Source organism: Anabrus simplex, chromosome 1 (assembly GCF_040414725.1).
Source record: "Anabrus simplex isolate iqAnaSimp1 chromosome 1, ASM4041472v1, whole genome shotgun sequence".
NCBI classification, from domain to species: Eukaryota; Metazoa; Arthropoda; class Insecta; order Orthoptera; family Tettigoniidae; genus Anabrus; species Anabrus simplex.
In genome coordinates this window covers 1,712,804,743-1,712,829,263 of record NC_090265.1, presented here as the reverse complement: position 1 = coordinate 1,712,829,263, position 24,521 = coordinate 1,712,804,743, and the positions used below count along the sequence as shown (strand labels likewise).

Sequence of the window (24,521 nt, the reverse complement as noted above, 5' to 3'; positions counted from 1 at the left end):
GCTCTCCGCTTGGGGTAAACCTGCTTGAGTCGAGGACCTTCGAATGAATACGAGTGAGTTAAAAACATACATTGCAGTACTCTACTACCTACTGACTAAGATTAAAATTTTTAAAGTAAATTAAAACACAGGTTTTTAAGGAGTACTCCTGATGCATCAGTATGCTCAGTATTTCGGTATTTGCAGAAGCTAGGCAAAGGATGAATTAGCACAGTTAAACAACATTAAGTAGACACACAAGTTTAAGATGAATGGTTTACCAAAAGAGGTAGTCTTTATCTATACAACCACATCACAGGATTAATCTGGAACAATGTACAATTCTGTATGGGAAAATTATGGTTTTTATTAACTTTTGACATTTTTTACAATACTTTTTACACATATTCTCCTACTCTTCTACATTGTACAAAAGATAGCTTCCCCATCAACAAATCACTCACATTTTGACATTACAAACTTATTTCATTTCTCTGAAAATCCTATGTCTTACATGGATTTATTAAGTGATACCATGGGCTTTACAATAGGATTCAATGTTATCTGGGAATATTGTTAGACATCAACTGGCACAATCATTACTTCTTTCAAAGATTCATTATATATTATTCTGAAAGGCACACATCCTGCATGGAAACGATATGTCTAACTGGACACACATTCAGGCCTTGAACATTCAAGAACAGTGATGAGTTGGCAAGAGGACATCTGAACAAATCAGAATTAGATGATAGAAACATGACACATCTCTTCTGAGTTCTAGTGGTTACAAATTGTATACCATCACATCTGGTTCCGAGTTTCAGTCTGGAGGCAAATAATTTATTACAATTTTAATTTTTTTAAATAGTATTATTAATAATATAATACCTATATAAGTTTAAGTTAAAATAGAAATAAAATTAGTGTTTAACAAGCCTGTGAAGAAGAAGTCTCCTCTTTCTAAATAATTTAATATAATAATTTTAGGCATAGAGCCTCCATGGCTCAGGAGGCAGCACGCTGGCCTCTCACTGCTGGGTTCCGTGGTTCAAATCCTGGCCACTTCATGTGAGATTTGTGCTGGACAAAGCAGAGGTGGAACAAGTTTTTCTCCGGGTACTCCGGTTTTCCCTGTCATAATTCATTACAGCAACACTCTCCAATATCATTTCATTTGTCATTTATTAAACATTGCCCCAGAGGAGTGCGACAGGTTTCAGCAGCCGGCACAATTCTTATCCTTGCTGCTAGGTGGGGGCTTCATTCATTCCATTTCTGATCTGGTTGAATGACTGGAAACAGGCTGTGGATTTGCATTTGCAATTTTAGGCATAACCTTTTTAAAAATGAGCATGTGGAATTCCAGGAACATTATTAAATTCTTAGAAATTAACACGAAATATTACATTTTTGAAATTTATGGCACAGTGGGAAGTTGTCTTCAGACAGAAAGACCAAGACTTCATAGATGTAGACACTGAAATTGGGCACAAGAACTCAAACATTTCGAAAACCCTTTACTGCGAAGAACTATTTAACTATCGTTTCCTAGGCCTATAGGAAAGAGTATACTCTGCAGCCAATCTTTCAATAGTGTGTTCAATGCCCACACATGTCTCCCCTACAAATCCATTTTGTAACCCTAGTTTTTCTTTTTCTTAACTTTCTTTTGATACCTTTTTATTCCTTTTGGAGCAGCACTTGTAGACAGACTTGGATTACTACTACAAGCATTTTAACTTTAGACTTGTGCCTATCACTCTATATTCACTACCAATTTAATAGTAAGTTGATGCCCAGGTTTTGTTTAAAAAAATAATGGAATATTACAAAACTTTCTGCATGTGCTTTCCTTGTGTAATCACAAATACTGGTTTCAAGTTCAGAGGCTTTGAGAACTCGACTCCTCTACACTTTCCCTGTGTATATTAGTCTTAAACTCACTCAAGAAAGGAAGAGGGTACTTCACTGCAAACTGAAGGTTACAAAAGAGTATATGATCTCAGTTAGTTTGTAAGTCATTTGAAATATCTCCATCAGGCAGTCCAGAAAATATGATATTTTAAGGGACACAACCCTTCCATCAACAGAAATCATTAAAATATTAAAATGAAGCTTTCACTAGAACTGATTTTCAAATTGCTCAGCTGATGAGCACTACATGAAAAAGAACTTCAATTTTAAATAATACTTGACAAACATCCAGTTATTTACGGAACATAAATACAGTATTTGAAATAAAATGTACAAAATAACAAACTATAAGGCGTATGCTCAAAATGTTTGAAGATGGCATAATGACACCTGTGGAAACAGTGCTGCCATCCTCTGGTTATTTCAATTGATGAGCCATGAGCAGAAACGTGCTTAAAAATATATCTCAGGAGGAGGAGAATTAATATATTAATTAATATTAATTAATTAATTAATTAATATATTGAAAATTCTGAATATTTATCTTTAAAGTACTAGTAGTGCTATAAACATTTACTGAGATATAATAGGATATACAAATTTCTATTGAATGCACACTATCAAATTATTATTATTATTATTATTATTATTATTATTATTATTATTATTATTATTATTATTATTATTATTATTATTATTATTATTATTATTATTGCAGTAAAGGATTTAAATACGACTATTTGTTAATCTATTAATACTGTTTCATATTTTCATATAACCATCTGAATAAGAAACGAAAAGGTACACTGTCCAACTGCTGTCTAGCTGACTGTAGATAGCTAACTGAGGTTCATAATAATTTCCAAGTTGCTGAAGAAATTGAAAGTTTGGTATAGGTTGTGCAAGTTATATATAATATTGATTCTACAGTCATCAATTCTAGTGGATGTTGTTCAGCTAGTGACTTCAGCTTGCAATGTAACGTATTTGCAAATAGGTTTACATTAAATTTCCAAAACCTTGAGGAAATTTCAGAGGGATTCTGGACCCCCGGAGCCCCCCATATAAATACATCCTTGGCCATGAGATATTTCCATTCCTACTTTAACTCTAATGCAAATTTCAATATTTAAAAATCATGTTATATTTGAAAAATAATTTATATTATAGCTGCTGTAAAACATTATCATAATGCATTTCGTATAAATAGCAGGGGGGAGGGGGTGTGCAATTAGCTGAGTGGCTTCCCACCTGGAAGGCTGAGGTTCAAATCCCAGTCAATCCTGTGTTGAGATTTTCATCTCAAAAATCACATGGTGACAGGAAGGGCATCTAGGCTTAAACCCCCAGCCAAAACCAGTATGAGACTGAGTAGCTCCAGCGATCCCAGAAATAACTGGGAAAAGGTGAAGAAAACACTTGGCACCGAAGATCACGTGATACTGGAAGATGAAATGTAAGCACTCCAGACTTGTACAAAACCTTTCCGAGAGTCATGGGACTGAGCTCCATGAACATTAACAGTACCGGTATTGAAAATTAATCACCAGATTCATCTCATCTACTCACAGACATAATACAACTGATATATCATCACAGAATTCATAGTTTCTGGTATTTGAATTTTGATACCGGTAACTTGTTTTCCTTTTAATGTCCTAATGGGATGAACATCCTGTACTCAATAACTGCCCACTGAACACAATGAAAATATTACATTGAAACTTCAGGACTTTCTTTGTACTGCCAACACATCACTGTTACCAACTTACTCCACTAGCAATGGAATAAGAAATAGCTGCTCTTAACGGGAAGGTGTTTTCTACTGCAACACTATGAAACTGTCTACTGCTTGTTATTAAAACATGTAAGGTAAATCTGTAGCCTGTATTTCATTACAAAATGTATTCTTATGTCAAAGCATCTGAGTTATTTTGGTTGAGGTAAGAGAGCATAAGATGCCCTCTTTCATTCATTTTTCTTTGGTTGCATGAAATGTATGAATGTGGCCACTTTAGACTACCTCCTTTCTCCTGACATCAAACACAAAGTGAACTCCAAAAGGACAAGCCTTGTTTTTTGCTCACTTTATTTTAGACCACTCTGCAGTCATTCCAAGTGATTTCAACTACCTCTCAATCATTAGTATATTACATTTCAGGACTTATGTTATAAAAGGGAAAAAAAAGAAAAAAAAAGGACTTTAATTTTGAGGAATTTAAAATAACACATGGGTTTACATGAGGGAAACCACTATAGGACTAACATTTAATACTATTCGGGACAATAATGCTGACATTGTTTTTCTGTTCTGTGTTAAACCACATTGAATACGTATATCGACTAATGCGGAAAGAACAAACATGGTGGTAGGCCTATGTACAGAAGTGATGTGTTACAGAGGATATTAAGCCATTTACATAACTTTTTGTATAGTTCTGCTTTATATAAGTTAACTTTCATAGAAAATAAGCTATCTAGATGTATTCAGTATCACTATTCTTGTACTAGAATCTGAAACCTGTAAAATATCTGGTCCACAGCCTTCAAATTCACAATGTTGTAACACTTGGTTTATTCATGTGAAAGTGAAGAAGTAACTTCTATTACAGATGATACAATATTGTTTTTTTACTTATTTTAAAGGTTTTTGGGTGCAAATGTAAGATTGCTATCCATTACTTACACCACTGGTACACCCCTTTAAAGATGTTGGGAACACAAAAGAGCAACACACTAACATCTTATGTTAATTGAAACAAAAATAGAGGAAAATCATACAGGCATGAAGAATACAGTAGCGGCTGGTAGGTATTGCACTGGAGCACATGCTCACACAGCACTTTGCTACTTAGATTGGAAATAAAGGTTTCTCCAAGCTTGACTTCACTCAATGCTCCTAGATTCATTGTAATAGCTCGTGTGAATGGCACGAGGATGAGGGTGAGCAAGGTGTGTGGACGGATGGTCGTTGTCATTAAGGGAGAGTTGGTGCACATGCCTCCTTGTGTCACCTGTGAAGTTATACCTCCCTCTGCAGATCAGTGGTACAGTGTCGGTCTCCGGCTCCCAAGATAGCGGGTTCAAACCCGGCAGAGGTAGTTGCATTTATAAAGGGCAGAAAATGTCCATTCAACATTCCATGTTGTACGATGTTGGCATGTAAAAGATCTCTGGTGACATATTTGGTGTCTCTCTGGTGACATATCTGGTGTTTACACAACAAAATTCATTAAAACTCAGCTATAGACGCCAAAAAGAGATTTGATTTACTCTCCCATCTAGTAAGGTAAAATGGAACGTCAAAACTGAAAAGCAAGCAGCCGGATGGAATCAAATTAAAATGCTTGCACATGGTGGCTGAGGCAATTCTATTATTATTATTATTATTATTATTATTATTATTATTAGTGAAAATTATTTACTTAGCTTCCTTTGTAAGGTTGCTAAATTAAGAAAACTGAAACTCTACAGTTTTCAGTATTGCAATTGGAAAAAAAATTATGTTGGTGAAGTAACTGCATTGATAAAAATATCACTAAGAATACAAATAAATTAAGAATATTGGTTTTCCAAATTGTTTCAAGGCCTTTGAACTACAATTATTTTGATGAGGTAGGCTATGTTACAAGCCTCTGGTGACATATTTGGTGTTTAGCCAACAAAATTAATTAAAACTCAGCCATAGATGCCAAAGAGAGATTTGGTTTACTCTTCCATCTAGTAGACCTAGAGTAAAATGGAATGTCCAAATTGACAAGCAAGCATCCAGATGGCATCAAGTTAAAATTAAAATATATTTGATCAATAAATACATTTAAAATTGAAGGAAGGTATTTTGCCTATGAGTAAAGTATTTCTGTAATCAGCGGTTTTATTTTTGATAAGTGTATTGTGAGTGAATGATATCTCCTTTGATTATTATCTAAACTTGAAATAAAGAGCATCTACAAGGTTAACACTTTATGTTCTGTGAGAGTTGAAACAATTATTTTTATTTTTGGAACATGAGGGGAGAGTGTTGTACCATAGAACAGTTGCATTATCTTTGATCTTAGTAAACATTCTTTGGATCAGTTGAGTTGAGTTCATTACTTTGCCACTCTGGGCAGCACAGTTTGTCTGGTGGCATCCATTGTGGTTTCAGTTCCAAGTTATTTAAGCGTAAAGCATTTTGGTACTTGAAAGTATTTTTAAAGTGATTTCGAATTGGCATATTAGTAGTTCTCACATGTAAAAGAGATTCCATCAATATTTACACATGTTCCAAGGTACATACAAGGTACACAATGTTCTTTTAGATGCTTACTCTTCCATATTTTAGGTACGCATACCAGCCGCCACTGGAATAATGGACAAAATGCAGGGAATGGACAATGAAATTATATAATACATGATACATTTAAAAAACAATTTCAACTACCATCTGTTTAATTACCTGGTCATCAGGTTAATCAGGTGCTTGAAGAGACTTTTTTAACAGATTTGTAACATGGATGGCTTCAAATTGAAGTTTGCCAGGTATGGTGGCATCATTTCAGATCAACTGATATTTTGAATATGAAAATGTACGTGATCGTGCAGAGTCAAATAATCAAGAAATTAGTCTTTAGTTATTAATACCAGTTTCTTGATACTTCTATTTAAAGAACACATTTCCACATTGAGGTAGAAACACAAGATGCACATGTATGCCACAATCTCTATTTCTATCCTTTCTTTTTGATAAATTATACTCCATGCTACAATTCTCTTATTATTTTCTGACAGAACACCAGATTAAGATACAAACATTACATTGGAAATCAGGCTATAAAATTAATTTCATAGGTCATTAGTAATTTTCCCTGCATATATCGTAGAATCCATTATGTTGTACTGAACAAAATCTCCATGATAGGAATTTAAAAATCTACGAGTGAGATTTTTATTTCCTTCCCATTTCATTAATTGTCATCAGAATCACAGGTTTTTAACACATTGTTAACTGTAAAACTGTATGTTTATACTGTTGTTAAGATGTAATTTCTCACTGCAGACATTTACAATCAATTCACATAACTGAACTAATATTCTTATAAATTTTAGTAAACATTATGCAATACCAATTTACATCTCACTTCATACTGACGCTGTACAGTAATGGGACAAGGGTTGGACATATATCCAGTTCCTATGAACCCATTTTAATCACAGATCTACCTAATTCTATATTTGCTTTTTGCTTCTGGAAAGAATCCAGCCAACCTTTAAGAAAGAATATTAATTGAAGAAATCACCAATTTTGTCTCAGAAATTATTAGTTTCATTGAGATTGACAGGCTGAGTAATGTTTTAAGAATTGGCTCGATAGAGACTTTGCACTTCACATATATACATAGTAACAGGTAGCAACAATATTATTGCTAACCATTCATGTTGTAAGAATTTGAAGACGAAGTTAATGAAGGTGAAGTCCAAAGGAAAAATTTCACTACGAATTTAGATTTTAGATTTTGGATTTTAGAGTCTGCTCTCATTTCCAGCTATTTTTTTAAAATATTGAATGAAGACTGAAAAATCTGTTGTTTAATGTTTAAAAAGAAACATGGCGATACATTTGTTTGTTCAAATAAGTGATTGCTTATTATTAACATGATCTGCTTTTGCCATTTCAGTTCATTCTTCAATGTTCCTGAAAGAATGTTAGTGTGGCTGTTGGGTTTCATGCAGAAAATATTAACATGAGAATGAAAGTGGTCATGTAGCCATGTACCAGGAATTAACATGAGAATTTTTTTTTCAACTCACTAACATAAAAATAAAAGCATTAATCACTTTGTATAAAATATTATCGAACTTTGTCTACTATGTCTGTCCCCTGCATGATGCTCACCTTTTCTGTAATGTTTCAACTCCTATTGAATTTAGTTTTCCAGCTGTATTAATACAACAGAAAGCATTATGTGATGTGCTCCAGCAAACCAAGCCATATGTCTCCAAAATAATTTCTCTGTTTATTGTTACTTCAATAAGGGAAATCAATTCTGAACATACAATAACATAAGTTTACCACTCTAGCTGTAACATACATTTTTAGTCATTCCTGGAAAGTGGCAATCAGTGTTCAAGGGAAGAAAAGAATCTGGAGAAGTATATCTCTTGATTTCAATTTGATGTAAGGTGTTTAATAGGCTCTATTTTAACTAAAGGGCAGAAATAATCTTTTGACCTGTTTTGAATTTACCACTGTCCTGACAATATTTTCCAAGTGAGATGTGATATGGTTTTCTGGGTTTCATCACATATGCTAAACATTCATTTCCAGAAGCTACTAATCTTACAGTTTCAGTAGAGTAAACCAAATTACAACATGTCCTGTCTCAGAACTTAACAATATCATACAGATTTCCAGGATGACAAGGAAACTTCAGATTCAACTCTTGATCCCGTAACGTTCTTTCATTCCTGACTGCAATTCCTATTTTTTTTATCGTTCAAGACGACTGCCACATCAGGTTACATCCCTCTCCTGAGGAAACGTGGCACTCTGTTTTCAGTAAGTACACATTTTCAGACTATTTTGGAATGTTGATGTTTGTAATATGTGTCACATTAATTGAGAAATTTCATGTATTCAAGCACAGTGTCAGTAACAAACTATAACTAGAACTCTTGCTTGATAAGTGTGAAACATGCCACATAATCCTTCCTCGAAGCACCTCGCAACCCTTGCCTTCAGTTTTATGTGGTGCACTTGTGACTGAGAAAAATTGTGATTACCACTGCACTTCCAGAACATCCATTTAAAAGCAAGTTTTGTCCTTCTTGCAATGAAAGTAAAGCACTGTACATCTTCAAAATATCTTTCAAGTGTCTTTATTTTGTTATCATAGTATTAGAATGGACTCTCTGATCATGGTACGCTTATGAAGAAGCTCTAGTTCATCAAACGAACTCTAAAATCTCGATTCGTACCGTAACTGCTGATACTATTTCAGCCGTTTGAACCCAGCCCCATCCTGCCCCAACTTGAGTTCCTCGTACAAGGAAGGTGCCACTTCGGTAGCTTGAACTGGAACGTGCAGAGTCTCCTGCTTCCATCCTTGCTGTGGCTGTACTTGGGCACTTGCAGGATTCACTCCATTAGCAAGTCCATTGCCATTTGGCACCGTGAGATCTGCCTGACCAGCAGGAATCTAGAAACATTCAGCACAGATTTATTTAATGTACATACATAAATGATATTAATCAATAGTTAAAATAAACTTTGAATGTATGAGCATAATACTCTCTCTCTCTTTCTAGCTTTTATTCTACATGGTGGTGGGGGTCATCTTTCACCACTTTGCACTGTTGATGATGTCAGCCGCATGGCCGTGGCGGCTACATCATCCATTTTATGTCAACCTCTGGATCGTTGCAAGAGACTATCCTCATTTTTCCGTATTAAAAATCTATTAAAAGAAGAATAATAAAAACTTAATTTTCCACCTATTCAATACTTAACAAGCAATGCAAAATTAGGATCTCATCCTTATTTTATTGCCTAATTATTAACATATAGTACATGTTTCGTTCATTTTCTGAATATCTTCAGCCATAATGTCTTTACAAGGTTGATTGGTAACATTGGTCTAGAATTTATATATATGATTTGTCATTAACAAACTTATTAGGCCTAATAACAATCTTTAAGAAACCTTATTAAAATTCTAGACCAATATGTTACCGATCAACCTTTTAAAAGCCATTATGGCTGAAGATGTTCAGAAAATGAACGAAATATGTACTATGTGTTAATAATTAGGCAATAAAATAAGGATGAGATCCTAATTTTGCATTGTTTGTTAAGTATTGAATAGGTGGAAAACTAAGTTTTTATTATTCTCCTTTTACCTCTGGATCTCTGCCCAGGCATGGATAGGTTCACTAACATGTTCCTGATGTAATCATAGAAGGTTTTATTCAAACATATATATTGGAAAGAGATGATACATTTCACTTGAGAAAACACATTACATCATGATCATCAGTGAATCTCCTTGTACATTGTATCTGAAGCAAGGAACAATCAAGAAAACCAATAGGTTTCAGTACCTTGGAGAATGGCTGGAACCCAATCTCTCCAAAGGAGTAGCATTATCAACTCAAGTTAATAAGCTAGAACTGGCATACCAACTGACCAAGAACACCTACAATAAAAAGTGTCTCTCCCGAAACACTAAAGTGAAGCATTACCAGGTAGTCATCCACCCTGAAGCCTTGACTCAGATTGCTTAATATTCAACAGGAAGGGACTCATGAACAACTAGGAGAGAAAAATATTGAGTACGATATTAGGATCAGTCAAGGAAGGTAACGAATACAAAAGTCAACCCAACCAAGAACTCTACTAATACTGTGAAAAAATCTTGGACGTGGCCAGGAAGAGATGCCTAGCATTTTATGGACATGACTACAAGGATGCATTCTGCCAGGTTGACCAACCAGCTTCTCGTTTACTGGCAAAAGAGGAAGACCAAGTCGCCATGGTTAATGGAAGTAAACAAAGATCTGCAGGAACTGAGGGGAACAGAAAGAGACTTACATGACTGGACATCTCTCAGTAGGATGCTGAAACAAGTGATATTCCTGGATAAACCGCCAAGGAAGACAGGTACCATCTGGACAAAGGAGAGAAAGAAACAACACAGCCAGAGGATGCACAATTAGTGGGCCATAGTTGGCCTATGAGATAAACCGACCGACCAACCGACCGACCGATCGACGTTAATGATCTAGCGATAGTTACCTGGACTCCTGAAGCCAGACACGCCATTAAAAAGGTTCACGAGATCTTCATCAAAACCAAATTTGTTGTGGTGCCCTTATCGAACTGCGTGCCACGCGCCTACATCTACAGTCAACACAGCAGAGTGCAGTGCTGGATAATGGTGTCATGCCAAATTTCAGTATAAATTGGCATGCAGGATGAACTGTGACACATTTGCCATACGCCGACCTGTCTACACCATACTCCAGCCACGTAGGATATCCCCTGTTTGAGAATGTGGTCTGGACAGGCGGACTGACACAGGTCGTGAGGTTTCACCTCTGCATGCGCAAGCATAACCTTGGAAGGAGTCATTCCCTTTCTTCCTCTCACTGTAGTTTTATCTCAGCATACGCATGACATACTCTGTATCTCATTATACATTGTACAGAAGGACTTAATTTCTTACTCCTGATTTCATGTGCTTTAAGATAGGGTTTCCCCTAATATTTGTGTTCTGGCAACGAGAATATTATTGTGACTCAAAGCACACTCAGGAACTGACAACAGTCATTCCCACTAATAAGCATCATTTTGTAAATAATGCATATAGTTAATTTTCATGGTCACCAGCAAGAACAACCTTTAGTTTCAGTGTAATTTAAAGTAAACTGATGAATCAATTAAAAATAAGTTCATGTTTGTAAACAAATTTTGTATGAGGAAACACACCTACAGACCAAAGCTCCAAGATGTGCAATAGGTCTGAAGAATTTCACTCACTAACCAAATAATTCACTTCAGTCACATGGAAAAGACAGATGAAGTACTATGGACATACAGCACGAATGGACAATTCGTGACTGACCAAGAAAATCTTTCTCATCATCAACAGAACCTGACAAACCAAAGTATGCTGGCTTGTAGATGTCGGAAAGGATCTCAGAGAAGTCTGTTCCTTCGAGGGCCAAATGAGCAACAATAAAAACAGCAACAATCATATAGCCTCAGGTACCAAGTTCAGGCATTTTAGGCTACCTGTACAGTGTCTATCTTACAAACCCAGACCATCGAGTGGCATTTCTACTCTCCCGAGACCTAAGCAGCTATACAGGAAGTGCGTGCATAGTTCTTGACCTGCCGGGCTGAGTGGCTCAGACGGTTGAGGCGCTGGCTTTCTACCCCAACTTGGCAGGTTCGACCCAGGCTCAGTCTGGTGGTATTTGAAGGTGCTCAAATACGTCAGCCTCGTGTCGGTAGATTTACTGGCACGTAAAAGAACTCCTGCGGGACTAAATTCCGGCACCTCAGCATCTCCGAAAACCATAAAAAGAGTAGTTAGTGGGACGTAAAGCAAATAACATTATTATTAGTTCTTGACCTTGCAAGGAGCATGTACGCATTTGACCTAGCACCAATAGACAGTCTGAATCTCAGCTGTTAACATAGTGAGTTATCATTGCAACACCGTATTTTCATATGTAAAAGTTATTTTAAATACGAGTCGGCTCGATGAGTACGTGATGCATTTGTTCAGCAATTTCTTGGTGAAGTGCCACCTTCATGAGCACAGATTCACGTAACTTTAAATAAATTTGAAACTACAGTCTCAGTGCCCAATAAAAACATGCGTGCACATGAACAGTTTTAATAGAGCAAAAGCTAGGTGACAATGGTGCGAATTTTGAATGGTTACCGAATAAATCACTCATAAAATTAGCACAATAGGTTTCTTCTGCACACAGATTTGCAAAGCTGTTACATATCAAACCATACAGGTTTGCATGGGCCCATTGTTTAAAACCTGCTTATCCAGCCACAAGAATGAGGTAAAAATAATAATCGTATGGCCTCAGCTACCGTGTGCAGATATTTCGATTTGACGCCATCTGGCTGTCTGCTCGTCAATTTTGATGTTCCATTTTACTCTAGGTCCGTAAGATGGCAGACAGAGTAAACCGGATCTCTCTTGGGCGTCTATGGCTGAGATTTAATTAATTTTGTCGGGTAAATACCAAATGTATCACCAGAGATCTTTTACATGCCGACATCGTACGACATGGAGTGTCGAATGGACTTTTTTTCTGCCCTTCAAAAATCCGACTACCTCTGCCGGGTTTGAACCCGCTATCTTGGGATCCGGAGGCCGACACTCTACCACGGATCCACAGCGGCAGCTAAGAATGAGGTATTGTGGGTGGTATCTTGCATCATTCAATGATTGTTTATTTGACCCACAGCTTGTGTTCTTTCCGAATGAGGACTGGTTTCATCTTAATGAACAGTTATAACTCTCATTACTGGTGTGCAGAAAATCCTAACGGTGTTTATGAAGTCCCTCATTATGAAGGATGACACTTCCAGCATTATGTTGATAAACGGGGCTAAAAGTCAGGTTGTGAGTTTCACAAATAGGAAAAGTCCTCTCAGTTTTAATTACTGTGTTGATGGGGTGAAAGTTCCTTTTGGGGATCATTGTAAGTATCTAGGTGTTAATATAAGGAAAGATCTTCACTGGGGTAATCACATAAATGGGATTGTAAATAAAGGGTACCGATCTCTGCACATGGTTATGAGGGTGTTTAGGGGTTGTAGTAAGGATGTAAAGGAGAGTGCATATAAGTCTCTGGTAAGACCCCAACTAGAGTATGGTTCCAGTGTATGGGACCCTCACCAGGATTACCTATTTCAAGAACTGGAAAAAATCCAAAGAAAAGCAGCTCGATTTGTTCTGGGTGATTTCCGACAAAAGAGTAGCGTTACAAAAATGTTGCAATGTTTGGGTTGGGAAGAATTGAGAGAAAGAAGAAGAGCTGCTCGACTAAGTGGTATGTTCCGAGCTGTCAGCGGAGAGATGGCGTGGAATGACATTAGTAGACGAATAAGTTTGAATGGCGTCTATAAAAGTAGGAAAGATCACAATATGAAGATAAAGTTGGAATTCAAGAGGACAAACTGGGGCAAATATTCATTTATAGGAAGGGGAGTTAGGGATTGGAATAACTTACCAAGGGAGATGTTCAATAAATTTCCAATTTCTTTGAAATCATTTCGGAAAAGGCTAGGAAAGCAACAGATAGGGAATCTGCCACCTGGGCGACTGCCCTAAATGCAGATCAGTATTGACTGATTGATCTTTTATAAGGTAAGATTTCATATAAGACTGTATAAACACTTAAAGCAGGGTGGCTCACGCAACGTAAGTTGGGCTGAGGCAGCTGCTGTAGCGCAGAGTACAAACACTGTGCACTCGGTCTGGCTTTATAAGAGAGACCCTGTATATCATTTCGACATTCTATTTTACATTACCAGATGGGAGTAAAATGGATCTCTTTTGGTATTAATTCATTTTGGTAGGTAAACACCGAATGTGTCACTAGAGATCGTATGGTATGGAGTGCTAGATGTTTCTTCTCTTCTTCCCTTAAAATATTTTACTGGCTCTACCATGTCTGAATCTGCAATCTTGAGATCCAGAGGCTGATACACTACCATTTATTTAGCTTATGGTATAAGTTAAACCACACACAAATTGAGTAAGAATAACATTATAAGAAAAACAAATAATTTAAAAAGCAGAATAAATATAAAAAGTCAAGATAAAACACAAAGTAGAAATTGAGAGAGATATATGCAATACAGAAAAATAGAAAGAAAAAATACAAAAATACAAAAACACGGAAATGATGCAAAATATAAGTAAATACTAAATTAACAAATGAAAAATGTGAACTAAACTAGAACGTCCTGTTGTTGCAGCCACTGAATAGCTATTGTTGGAGCTGTCAGAAGGTCGTCGATAGTTCCGCAGAATTTAATCCATGATTGATCGTACATGTTTAGAGAAATAGCCATTCTCTTCATCAGTGATGATAACATCACAAGCAAAATCTTTTTATTATCTAAGACCCTTTTATCAAAAATTACAATTAAAACATTAATTACTACAAATTTTAATCCTAACACTTAAACTTTTTCCGATGTTCACTAAAAGTTGCTGCGTCTCTTCTGGCCGGAGAGTGAAATGACACATGCTGCCTTGCTACATTATGTACTGGGCGAGTTGGCCGTGTAGTTAGGGGCGCGCAGCTGTGAGCTTGCACCTGGGAGATAATGAGTTCGAACCCCACTGTCGGCAGCCCTGAAGATGGTTTACCGTGATTTCCCATTTTCACAACAGTCAAATGCTAGGGTTGTACCTTAATTAAGGCCATGGCTGCTTCTTTCCCACATCTAGCCCTTTCCTATCATTGCCATAAAACCTATTTGTTTTGGTGCGATGTAAAGCAAATTTTAAAATAAAGTTACATTATGTAAAATTTTTCTATCAGTGCAACACTACAAAATATTAGAATCAGGTTTTGATTATGATATTTTTAACAAAGATTTTCTTATTTTAGAAATAAGAAGAACATCTACCTGGCACACTCATCACATTTTAAAGATACAGCGGGATTGGTGGATCAGTTCTGTTTTAAATTGGGCCAGAATCTATCATGGAATGAGGTTGCTCTACTGAAGCATAAAAGAAGGGACAGTACATTTTTAATTTATGATGTAGATAGCCAAAAATTTGAAGGAGAAGATAGACTACAAGATTTTTAATAACTTCAAGCAATCAAGACCATAGTTTTTAATAAATTTTCAACATTTGACTTCATTCTTATAATTAATGGTGTCATTTTATAAAAACTTTTAAAGTGAGTTTTCGGCAAGAACAGACACAGCAACTCTTAGTGAACATCGGAAAACTTTGAGTGTTAAGATTAAGATTTATAGTAATTTATATATTAATTCTAATTTAATGATAAAGGGGTCTTAGGTAATAAGGAGTTTTTGCTCATGATGTTATTACGGCCAATGAAGAGAATGGCCAATTCATGAAACATGTAACGATCGATAATCGATTAATTTAATGAAGTTATAATAAACATTGACAAGGCAGACCCATAAACCACCCGGTGTATTCATTTCCATGAGCTGATTCAATATGGACCAATACAAGGCCAAAAATGGTCAAATTTGTGAATTCTTATAAATCCCAGTCGATCTAACAAAGTTGCTGTTTTGACATCACTTTTATGTCATATCACTCCTATAATAACAAATAATTATCTGCATACTATACTGTACTCACCTAGATTAATAGATACTCAATTTTGAATCAACTTTTAAAACACTAGTGGTTTGTTATGACAGTACAAAAACACTGACTAAATTGCCACGCTATTATTAGTTGTGTGCATTCAGAGTCAACTTAAGGGAGGTGCTAAAATAAGCCTATTTTAGGTGAGCATATTCTGCTCTTCATAAACCTTTCTTGTTTTTATTCTGTGGGTGGCAGTAATTGATATACGAAATCTGGTGTGAATGATCAGATTTGCCCAATGCGATTGCCTTTACCCTGTTTTACGATACCTCATGATGACCGAGTAGTATAACAATGTTCAATGAGTTACAGTACCTGTATGTGATCCATGTTCACTTCACGTAAGTAACTGGGATTTTCGAACGCAACTCCACCCGATGACTTGCGTCCCAGCATTCGTCTGGTGCGGATCAACCACACGGCTCCCACGATGATTGCAGCTACTATTATGAGAGCCAGAACCACTCCGACTGCTACACCAACATGCGAACTGTCAGTATCTGGAAAGATATACATTTACTTAATTTATGTCCTAGAATCACTGTTTGTTGGGATCAGTATCACTACTTATACAGCCTATTTCTAAAGATATTTTGAGGGGAGGAAAAGTGATATACTGTAAATCAGAGTCTTGTTCTCAAAACTTATAGAACTACGGCAATCATTGTGCTTATCTTAGTGTATGTTCCTTTTTTTTAAAATAATGTTATTTGCTTTACGTCCCACTAACTACTTTTACATTTTTTGAGATGCCAAGGTGCTGGAATTTAGTCCCACAGGAGTTCTTTTACATGCCAATAAATCTACTGACATGAGGCTGACGTATCTGAGCACCTTCAAATACCACCAGACTGAGCCAGGATCGAACCTGCCAAGTTGGGGTCAGAAGGTAAGTGCCTCAATCGTCTGAGCCACTCAGCCTGGCTTGTTCCTTTCCATGATCCTATCATCATAAATATGATTTGATCTGTTCCTTTCCATTACTGATATTGACCCATTAGAATCCTTTACTCCTTCTCTGTTTGTCTTAAGTTTCTAGTCTCTTATCAACTGTATTAGTTCCCTCTGTGGATCAACAATAGAGCGTCGGTCTCCGGATCCCAAGATAGCAGGTTTAAACCCGGGAGAGGCAGTCAGATTTATGAAGGGTGGAAAAAGTCCATTCGACACTCCATGTCCTACGATGTCAGCATGTGAAAGATCTCTGGCGACACATTTGGTGTTCACTTGATAAAATTCATTAAAACTCAGCCACAACGCACAAGAGAGATTCAGTTTACTCTGCCCTGTAGTAGGCTTTGAGTAAAACGGAATGTTAAAATTGATAAGCAAGCAGCCAGATGGCATCAAATTGAAATGCTTGTACATGGTAGCTGAGGCATCATCATCATCATCATCATCATCATCATCATCATCATCATCATCATCATCATCATCATCATCATCATCATGCTTGCTTGTTGTTTAAAGGGTCCTAACATTTATGCCTACTGCTCACAGTAAAATTTTTCGTAAAATTTGTTGTACAATTAATTTTATAAAAATTTGGTCAAATCAAGTTGTGCTGCTCACAGTAAAATTATTTTATAAAATCCGTGGAAGCATCAGGATGGCCATCTATGAACTCACTTCTGAACTAAGATGTGTAACTTACATGCTGCCATCTATCGATAAACTTTTAAACCAAGAATCAGCTGTTCAACTTACAGTGTGTTTGAGAGTATGGCTTCAACAAACAAAGCAAAACTTGCCACTTTAGCTGCAATTATACCTTGTACAGTGGTAGAAAGGAAGAAAAGAAATGCCAGGAAATGCTGGTCTCGGGAGTGGATCAAAAGAAGAGAAGAAGGTAGAGGATTGCTGTCCTTGGTCGAAAATTAGATGAGGTTAGAAGACCAGCATTCATATAGGAATTCGGTGATTGTGTTTTCTGCCTCTCTTCTTGCATTTCTGTTGTGGTGAAGTGGCGTTTTAACTTTGTACAATAAAGGAAATTTCTGGTATTCCTCCAGTAAAACACTAACACCTTCCTTAGTACACCCGGATCCTGCCATTTTAGAAAGACTGTTTGTTTACAATCGAGCTTCACAATCCTCTCATGACGTAGCGCCAGAATCATAGTGATATCAGCTTCGCTGATTGGTTCGTCTTATTTTATGAAAAGTTTTATCAAAGGTTTTATAAAACTTGAATTTGACTGTGAGCAACAGAAATTTTATAAAATTAAATTATTGTACAATAAATTTGACAGAAAATTTTACCGTGAGCAACAGGCATTAAGGTCATCGGTCCTCATTATCATCATCATCATCATCATCATCACCACCTGCATTTATTTTTATCTTTTGTCTCTTGCCTTTTCCTGTGTTTATCCAGCTTTCTTCTTATTATACACTTCACGTGTCAACACTGAAGATCAGTCAAGATGGCCCCTCACTGAGTGTTGATTAAGGTTACCAGGTGACCCATATTATACAGGATTTCCCACGATTAAAGGTCTGAAGTACTGTGGCATTTTAACAGCAAATGGGATGCCCGTATTTAAACAACTTGCTTCTACCATGATTAAAATGATCTATTTACAGTAACATTTACTGATCCTGCATTTCAATTCATTTCTCTTCATCTAGCGATTCTGCACTATGATAGAAATGTGTAGTAGGTGAGTGAGCGAAATGTCAGCTCCAAGTGTTAGCGCGGGACTCGCGGGAGTGAGCCACAGAGGCATCTGGTTAATGTCATTGCAACAATTTCCAAAACCCTTCATTCTTTCATTTTTAAACGCTTTTCAGGAGAAACTGTGAAAGCTGGCAGTCTGTGTTGTGCTGTGGTGGGGTGAGAGTAAGAGAGTTCAAACTAGTGTTGTTATAACATGTGATTCCCCAAAGAAGAAAAGATTTTTCATTTACACGAGAACCTCATTTAAGCAGATTAAGTGAGACCGGAACTGATCTGGATTATCAAAAATCTGGATAATCTGAAAAAAACAAAAAAAAAATACAGTACATGTTATATAATCTATTAACATAAGTTGTACAGTAATACCTTTGTTCAATTGTACAAATAATTTAAGAGCACTTTTCGTACATTTACGACTCTGTTTTATGCGCAAAAATAATATGTGAGTTTTTTCTGTTTTACATTTGTATAGCATTTGCGTGCAGCACAATCACGAAGACGTTTTACTAACAACAGTTCTGCCAGTGTGGTTTCAGTCAAGGATTCTAAATAGGCCATCAGTTTGTCCAGCCGCATTGTTGCCTCTCCATGAGTCATTGTTTCTTCTGATGGAACGCTGGTTTCATTTTTGAATTCACCATCAGTGAATTAATAGTGCACTGCATTCAGATGAGCGTGGGTTCGAATCTCACCTTGGCCATCCTGAGAATGGTTTTCCACAGTTTCCCATTCCCAATTCCAGGGGAAAGCCAGGGCGGTACCTTTGATAGACCATGGCTGAATTACTTCCAATTCCTGTCCTTAACTATCCTTGGCGGAAAGGACATTCAAGTAGAGTCAACGCCGTAAAAGAAATACTGTTCAAGTAAAAATAAATTTTTATAATTTTTGATCTGGATAAACTGGACATCCTGATTAATGAGCTTATTTGGAAAAATGGGAAGATCAGTAATAACTGGATTGCACCCATTGACAATAATTGTTTAAGACAAGATAATCAGTTATCCCATGCTTTTGTCATTTTATCAGCTCCTGAAGTTAGCCAATCAGACTGGTTTGTGGGCAAATTCAAATGGGCTTTGCGAGGTGGTGTTGCAAAATCTGCACATGGCTTAAGGCTGGCTTGAGAGCACCAATTCAAGAAAACCAACTTTTTCAGGGCAGAGATTCAGCCTCTGAGTTAACAGGATCTCGCCAAAGCAAGTACGCTACAGTGACACCAGATGAAACCCACAGTGTATTTGTGTTTAATGCTGATTATTTGCAAAGGCTTTCAAGCCGGTCTTAACCCACGTGCAGATTTAGCAACACCCCCTCGCAAAGCCAATCTGAATTTGCATGCAAAACAATCTGACTGACTAACTTCAGTAGCTGATAAACTTAGAACAGTTAAAGATAAAAATTTCATTGTTCCGTATTGAAATTATTGATGTTAAAAATTAAATAACTGGAAAGGAGGTTCAACCTATTCAATACTCAAAAGAAAGAAACGTAGCAATCACATTTCTATTTAAATGGGACCGGTTTCGACCTTAGTCTAGGTCATCATCAGCCATAAAAAACATGTAAAATGTTTATGAATGTTGGATGTCAGTTTCACACTCTGTTAGGCACAAAGACACGACACCACATTCTGTCCTGCACAAAGTCACAACACTAACAATCAACATGCGAAGATCAAAAAGGCTTGAATTCGCAGACGAACAGATCTGTAGTAGAAAGCCGCCAGCTCCCGGTGACCAGCGCGGCACACTCAAGGTCACGCGCTGCGGCCAAACACCAAAGTAAAGTGGAGAACGTTTCGAAGGTCCAGAACCTGTCACGGCTGCGGGAAGCCAAGTACGTATATAAAAATATACGACGCCAATTAGTACAACCGAATGAGCACCCGTACTCCAGTTAAGTTCTTGGTAAACAGTTGACTTGTTTTTTACAGTTGACTTGTTTTTTCAAGTCAACTGTTTACCAAGAACTTAACTGGAGTACGGGTGCTCATTCGGTTGTACTAATTGGCGTCGTATATTTTTATATACGTACTTGGCTTCCCGCAGCCGTGACAGGTTCTGGACCTTCGAAACGTTCTCCACTTTACTTTGGTGTTTGGCCGCAGCGCGTGACCTTGAGTGTGCCGCGCTGGTCACCGGGAGCTGGCGGCTTTCTACTACAGATCTGTTCGTCTGCGAATTCAAGCCTTTTTGATCTTCGCATGTTGATTGTTAGTGTTGTGACTTTGTGCAGGACAGAATGTGGTGTCGTGTCTTTGTGCCTAACAGAGTGTGAAACTGACATCCAACATTCATAAACATTTTACATGTTTTTTATGGCTGATGATGACCTAGACTAAGGTCGAAACCGGTCCCATTTAAATAGAAATGTGATTGCTACGTTTCTTTCTTTTGAGTATTGAATAGGTTGAACCTCCTTTCCAGTTATTTAATTTTTAACAAACTTAGAACAGTGCGATAGCTTGAATTATCGTTTTCAAATTATTTATCAGATGATGATGCTTGTTGTTTAAAGGGTCCTAATATCTAGGTCATCGGCCCCTAATGGTATGAAATGAGACGAAATGGAATGACAAATTAAAAGTCCAAAATCCTCCACTGACCAGAATTCAAAACATGAGCACGAAGAATGAATGGATGGATATGGATTTAAAACAATCAGTGGATCTGACCCGCAGTGCCTCACATTCACAGAAACTGACGTGAAACAATAGTATTACTGACCAAGGGACTGCGTCTAGAGCATAATAATGAATTGATGAGGCTTTTAGTCTAAAGGGATCCAAAATCTTTTCTTTTTTTTTTTTTTTTTTGCTAGGGGCTTTACGTCGCACCGACACAGATAGGTCTTATGGCGACGACGGGATAGGAAAGGACAAGGAGTTGGAAGGAAGCGGCCGTGGCCTTAATTAAGGTACAGCCCCAGCATTTGCCTGGTGTGAAAATGGGAAACCACGGAAGATCCAAAATCTAAGGCTCGGTCCCTCATAATGGTACTTATCGCCAGGACAGTAGAACCATGGTATTTGTCATGTTGCGGTACTAATCAAAAGTAGTGTAGACTCGTGGTATTCCACACAGTATGGTACTATTCACAGGTAATGAAATTCACACATGGAATATAGACCTGTGGTGTTTCGCACATTGCGGCACCATTTACAGGCAACGCATACCTAAGTGTTCATCACATCCATGAAGAGGATTTGGTTTAACAGGGTAGAACTGAATTCTTCGGAAATTATAGGCTGTAAATGGAAGAATTAATTCCAACCTAAATTGCATTTATGTCTTGCCTTTCCAGTATAAAAATGATCATTTTGTGTGACAAAAAATCATTTCTATGTCATACAAAGTCCTTCGAGACCAATGGCTGAGTTTCTGTCTGTATACTAGATATATCTGGTCCTTCAAATAAATGTATGCACACTTCAGATCACATCCATGTAATAACCACAGGGACCCGCACTATCCCGTGGTGTTCCTCATATAGTGGGTACTAATCATAGGCAAGCCAGAACCATGGTGTCGCTCATCCACGATGTCGCTTCTAAAGTGGTACTAATCACAGGTACTGTAGAAGCCGGCAACACACTCTGTTGCTACTTATCACAAACCTATTTGGTACCTAATACAGTGGTGCTAATCGCAAGTAGTTTCATGGTTCTAAAACAATCATCCCTTAGTTTCCCCTTTTAATCACCTCTTACAACAGGCAGGGAATACCGTGGGTGTATTCTTCATCTGCGTCCCCCACCCACAGGGTTGTTTATTTATCCATATGTCCAACCCTCTTATGCTCATATAACCAGTTCATGTTGGTTCTTACTGCCCTGTACAAAGACATTTTTCATTAGCTGGAGAAGATAAAGTAGAAAGAAACAGCATAATCATTTCACAAGAAATATTTCCTTTAACTCACAATTTCGCACTACAGAACTCAGCACTAACTCTGCCACAAAAGTTATTATGTGCTCCTACAAATATATGAAGATTTTCACAATTTCAAATAGGAAATGAGTGAAAATTTAAAATATACCATATTTGCTCGCATATAACTCACCACCACATGTATCCCGCACTCCATTTTTAACATTTGAAATTGCAGGAAAAAAATCCCCGCACATAACTTGCATTAATATTAATTTCTGACGTTGTCATAAGGACATACGGTACATACATGAAATAAAGTTTGGGTATTCTGTGGACGTGCCTCGTCTGTCAGGTGAGGCTCGACATTATGATATTCCCTTTCTGGTCACATGTCGGGCGAGGCTCGACATGACATTGTATTGCCCACCGCTCGTTTGCCGACTCTTAGCCGACAAAATACACAATGCTATACTGTACTGCCATCTTTTGGTTCAGCGTAGAACTTTGTAAAATCCAGATACTATTTGACAGTCAGTCAAAAATTTATTATTTAGATGGCAGTGTAGAAATCAGCTGTGTCCAGTCCACTCATGCATGCAAAGGCTCAAATGATAGTAAACAAACATGGTTGCCATATGCTCTCTTATAGTCATATAATGTGTACTGTTCATTGTTGTATGTCAGGTAATTTTACAAAACCCCAGTAATTTTGCACCTCTACTCCTTCCTTGCACCCTAAAGAATATATCTAATAGCATTTGATGGCTCCTACAAGTGAACTGGCGATGGTCGGCATGTGTACCATAACCCAACATGTAGCTGATGCTGACATCTTTCTCAAAATTCCTCAGCACTTCTCATCTGCAATGGCAGCTCTCCTCCAAAGGTGTAACCATCTAAATAAGTCTAAATCAGTGTAAATATGCACTTGTTATTGCATTGTCTTGTTCTACAGGGTAGGTTCCCCATTCCAGCTTAGCACACTGGGGCAAAATGCTGGCAACCAGGAATGAGTTAGCTGGAAAATTTATAATGTCCAATAACGGACCAACTACATCGGTATTATAAATTTACTCATTCGGGACAAGTATTTCAGGTTCCCTATGGGAATCAACATCTATATCATTCCACATACCGAGCTCGATAACTGCAGTTGCTTAAGTGCGGCCAGTATCCAGTATTCGGAAAATAGCGGGTTCGAGCTCCACTGTTGGCAGCCCTGAAAATGGTTTTCCATGGTTTCCCATTTTCACACCAGGCACTTGCTGGGGCTGTACCTTAAATAAGACCACGATCGCTTCCTTCCCACTTCTAGCCCCCTTTCTGGTTCCATTGTCGCCATAAGACCTATCTGTGTCAGTGCGACGTAAAGCAACTTGCAACAAGAAACCACACTATAAACATCATTGAAGATAGAGAAGAGTTCTTACCCATACTGGCAGCAGATGTGATGTCCTTCTCAGCAGTACTGAAGCGGATAGGTTCTGTCAGTGTACTTGTTCCCAAGTGGTTGCCTGCCTTGATGACACACTCGTAAGTAACACCTTCCTTCAGTCCAGAAACTCGCAGACTTGTTGATTTAGTGTCATTCCTGTAAGTATTACTCCGAGAACCTGCTTGTCTCCAGAACACCCTGGAACATAAGATTTTTGTTTCTGAGAAATTGATAACAATATTAATAAAGACTGTACTGTATATACACTGACTGACAGAGTAAATGCAACACCAAGAAGGAGTGGTCAGAACTTTATGCCAATTGCAGGGTAGACTGACGTCACTGAGGTATGCTCATGATGTGAAATGCGCCGCTGTGCTGCGCACGTAGTGAACGATAAATGGGACACGGCGTTGGCGAATGGCCCACTTCGTACCGTGATTTCTCAGCCGACAGCCATTGTAGAACGTGTTGTCGTGTGCCACAGGACACGTGTATAGCTAAGAATGCCAGGCCGCCGTCAACGGAGGCATTTCCAGCAGACAGACGACTTTACGAGGGATATGGTGATCGGGCTGAGAAGGGCAGTTTGGTCGCTTCGTCAAATCGCAGCCGATACCCATAGGGATGTGTCCACGGTGCAGCGCCTGTGGCGAAGATGGTTGGCGCAGGGACATGTGGCACGTGCGAGGGGTCCAGGCGCAGCCCGAGTGACGTCTGCACGCGAGGATCGGCGCATCCGCCGCCAAGCGG

General features: G+C 37.8%; 1 protein-coding gene across 1 annotated transcript in view; it reads right to left on the bottom strand.

The window, feature by feature from the left end:
- Positions 1–321: 321 nt before the first annotated feature.
- The window catches only part of LOC136882127 (Ig-like and fibronectin type-III domain-containing protein 2), a 159,877-nt gene continuing 135,677 nt past the window's right edge, over positions 322–24,521 (bottom strand). Inside the window, exons 21-23 of the mRNA XM_068225671.1 lie at positions 23,764–23,966; positions 16,095–16,279; positions 322–9,074 (exon numbers count right to left, since the gene is read on the bottom strand). Of these exons, the coding sequence (XP_068081772.1) occupies positions 8,868–9,074; positions 16,095–16,279; positions 23,764–23,966 (595 nt within the window). The 3' untranslated portion in view covers positions 322–8,867. The remainder of the gene's footprint in view (positions 9,075–16,094; positions 16,280–23,763; positions 23,967–24,521) is intronic.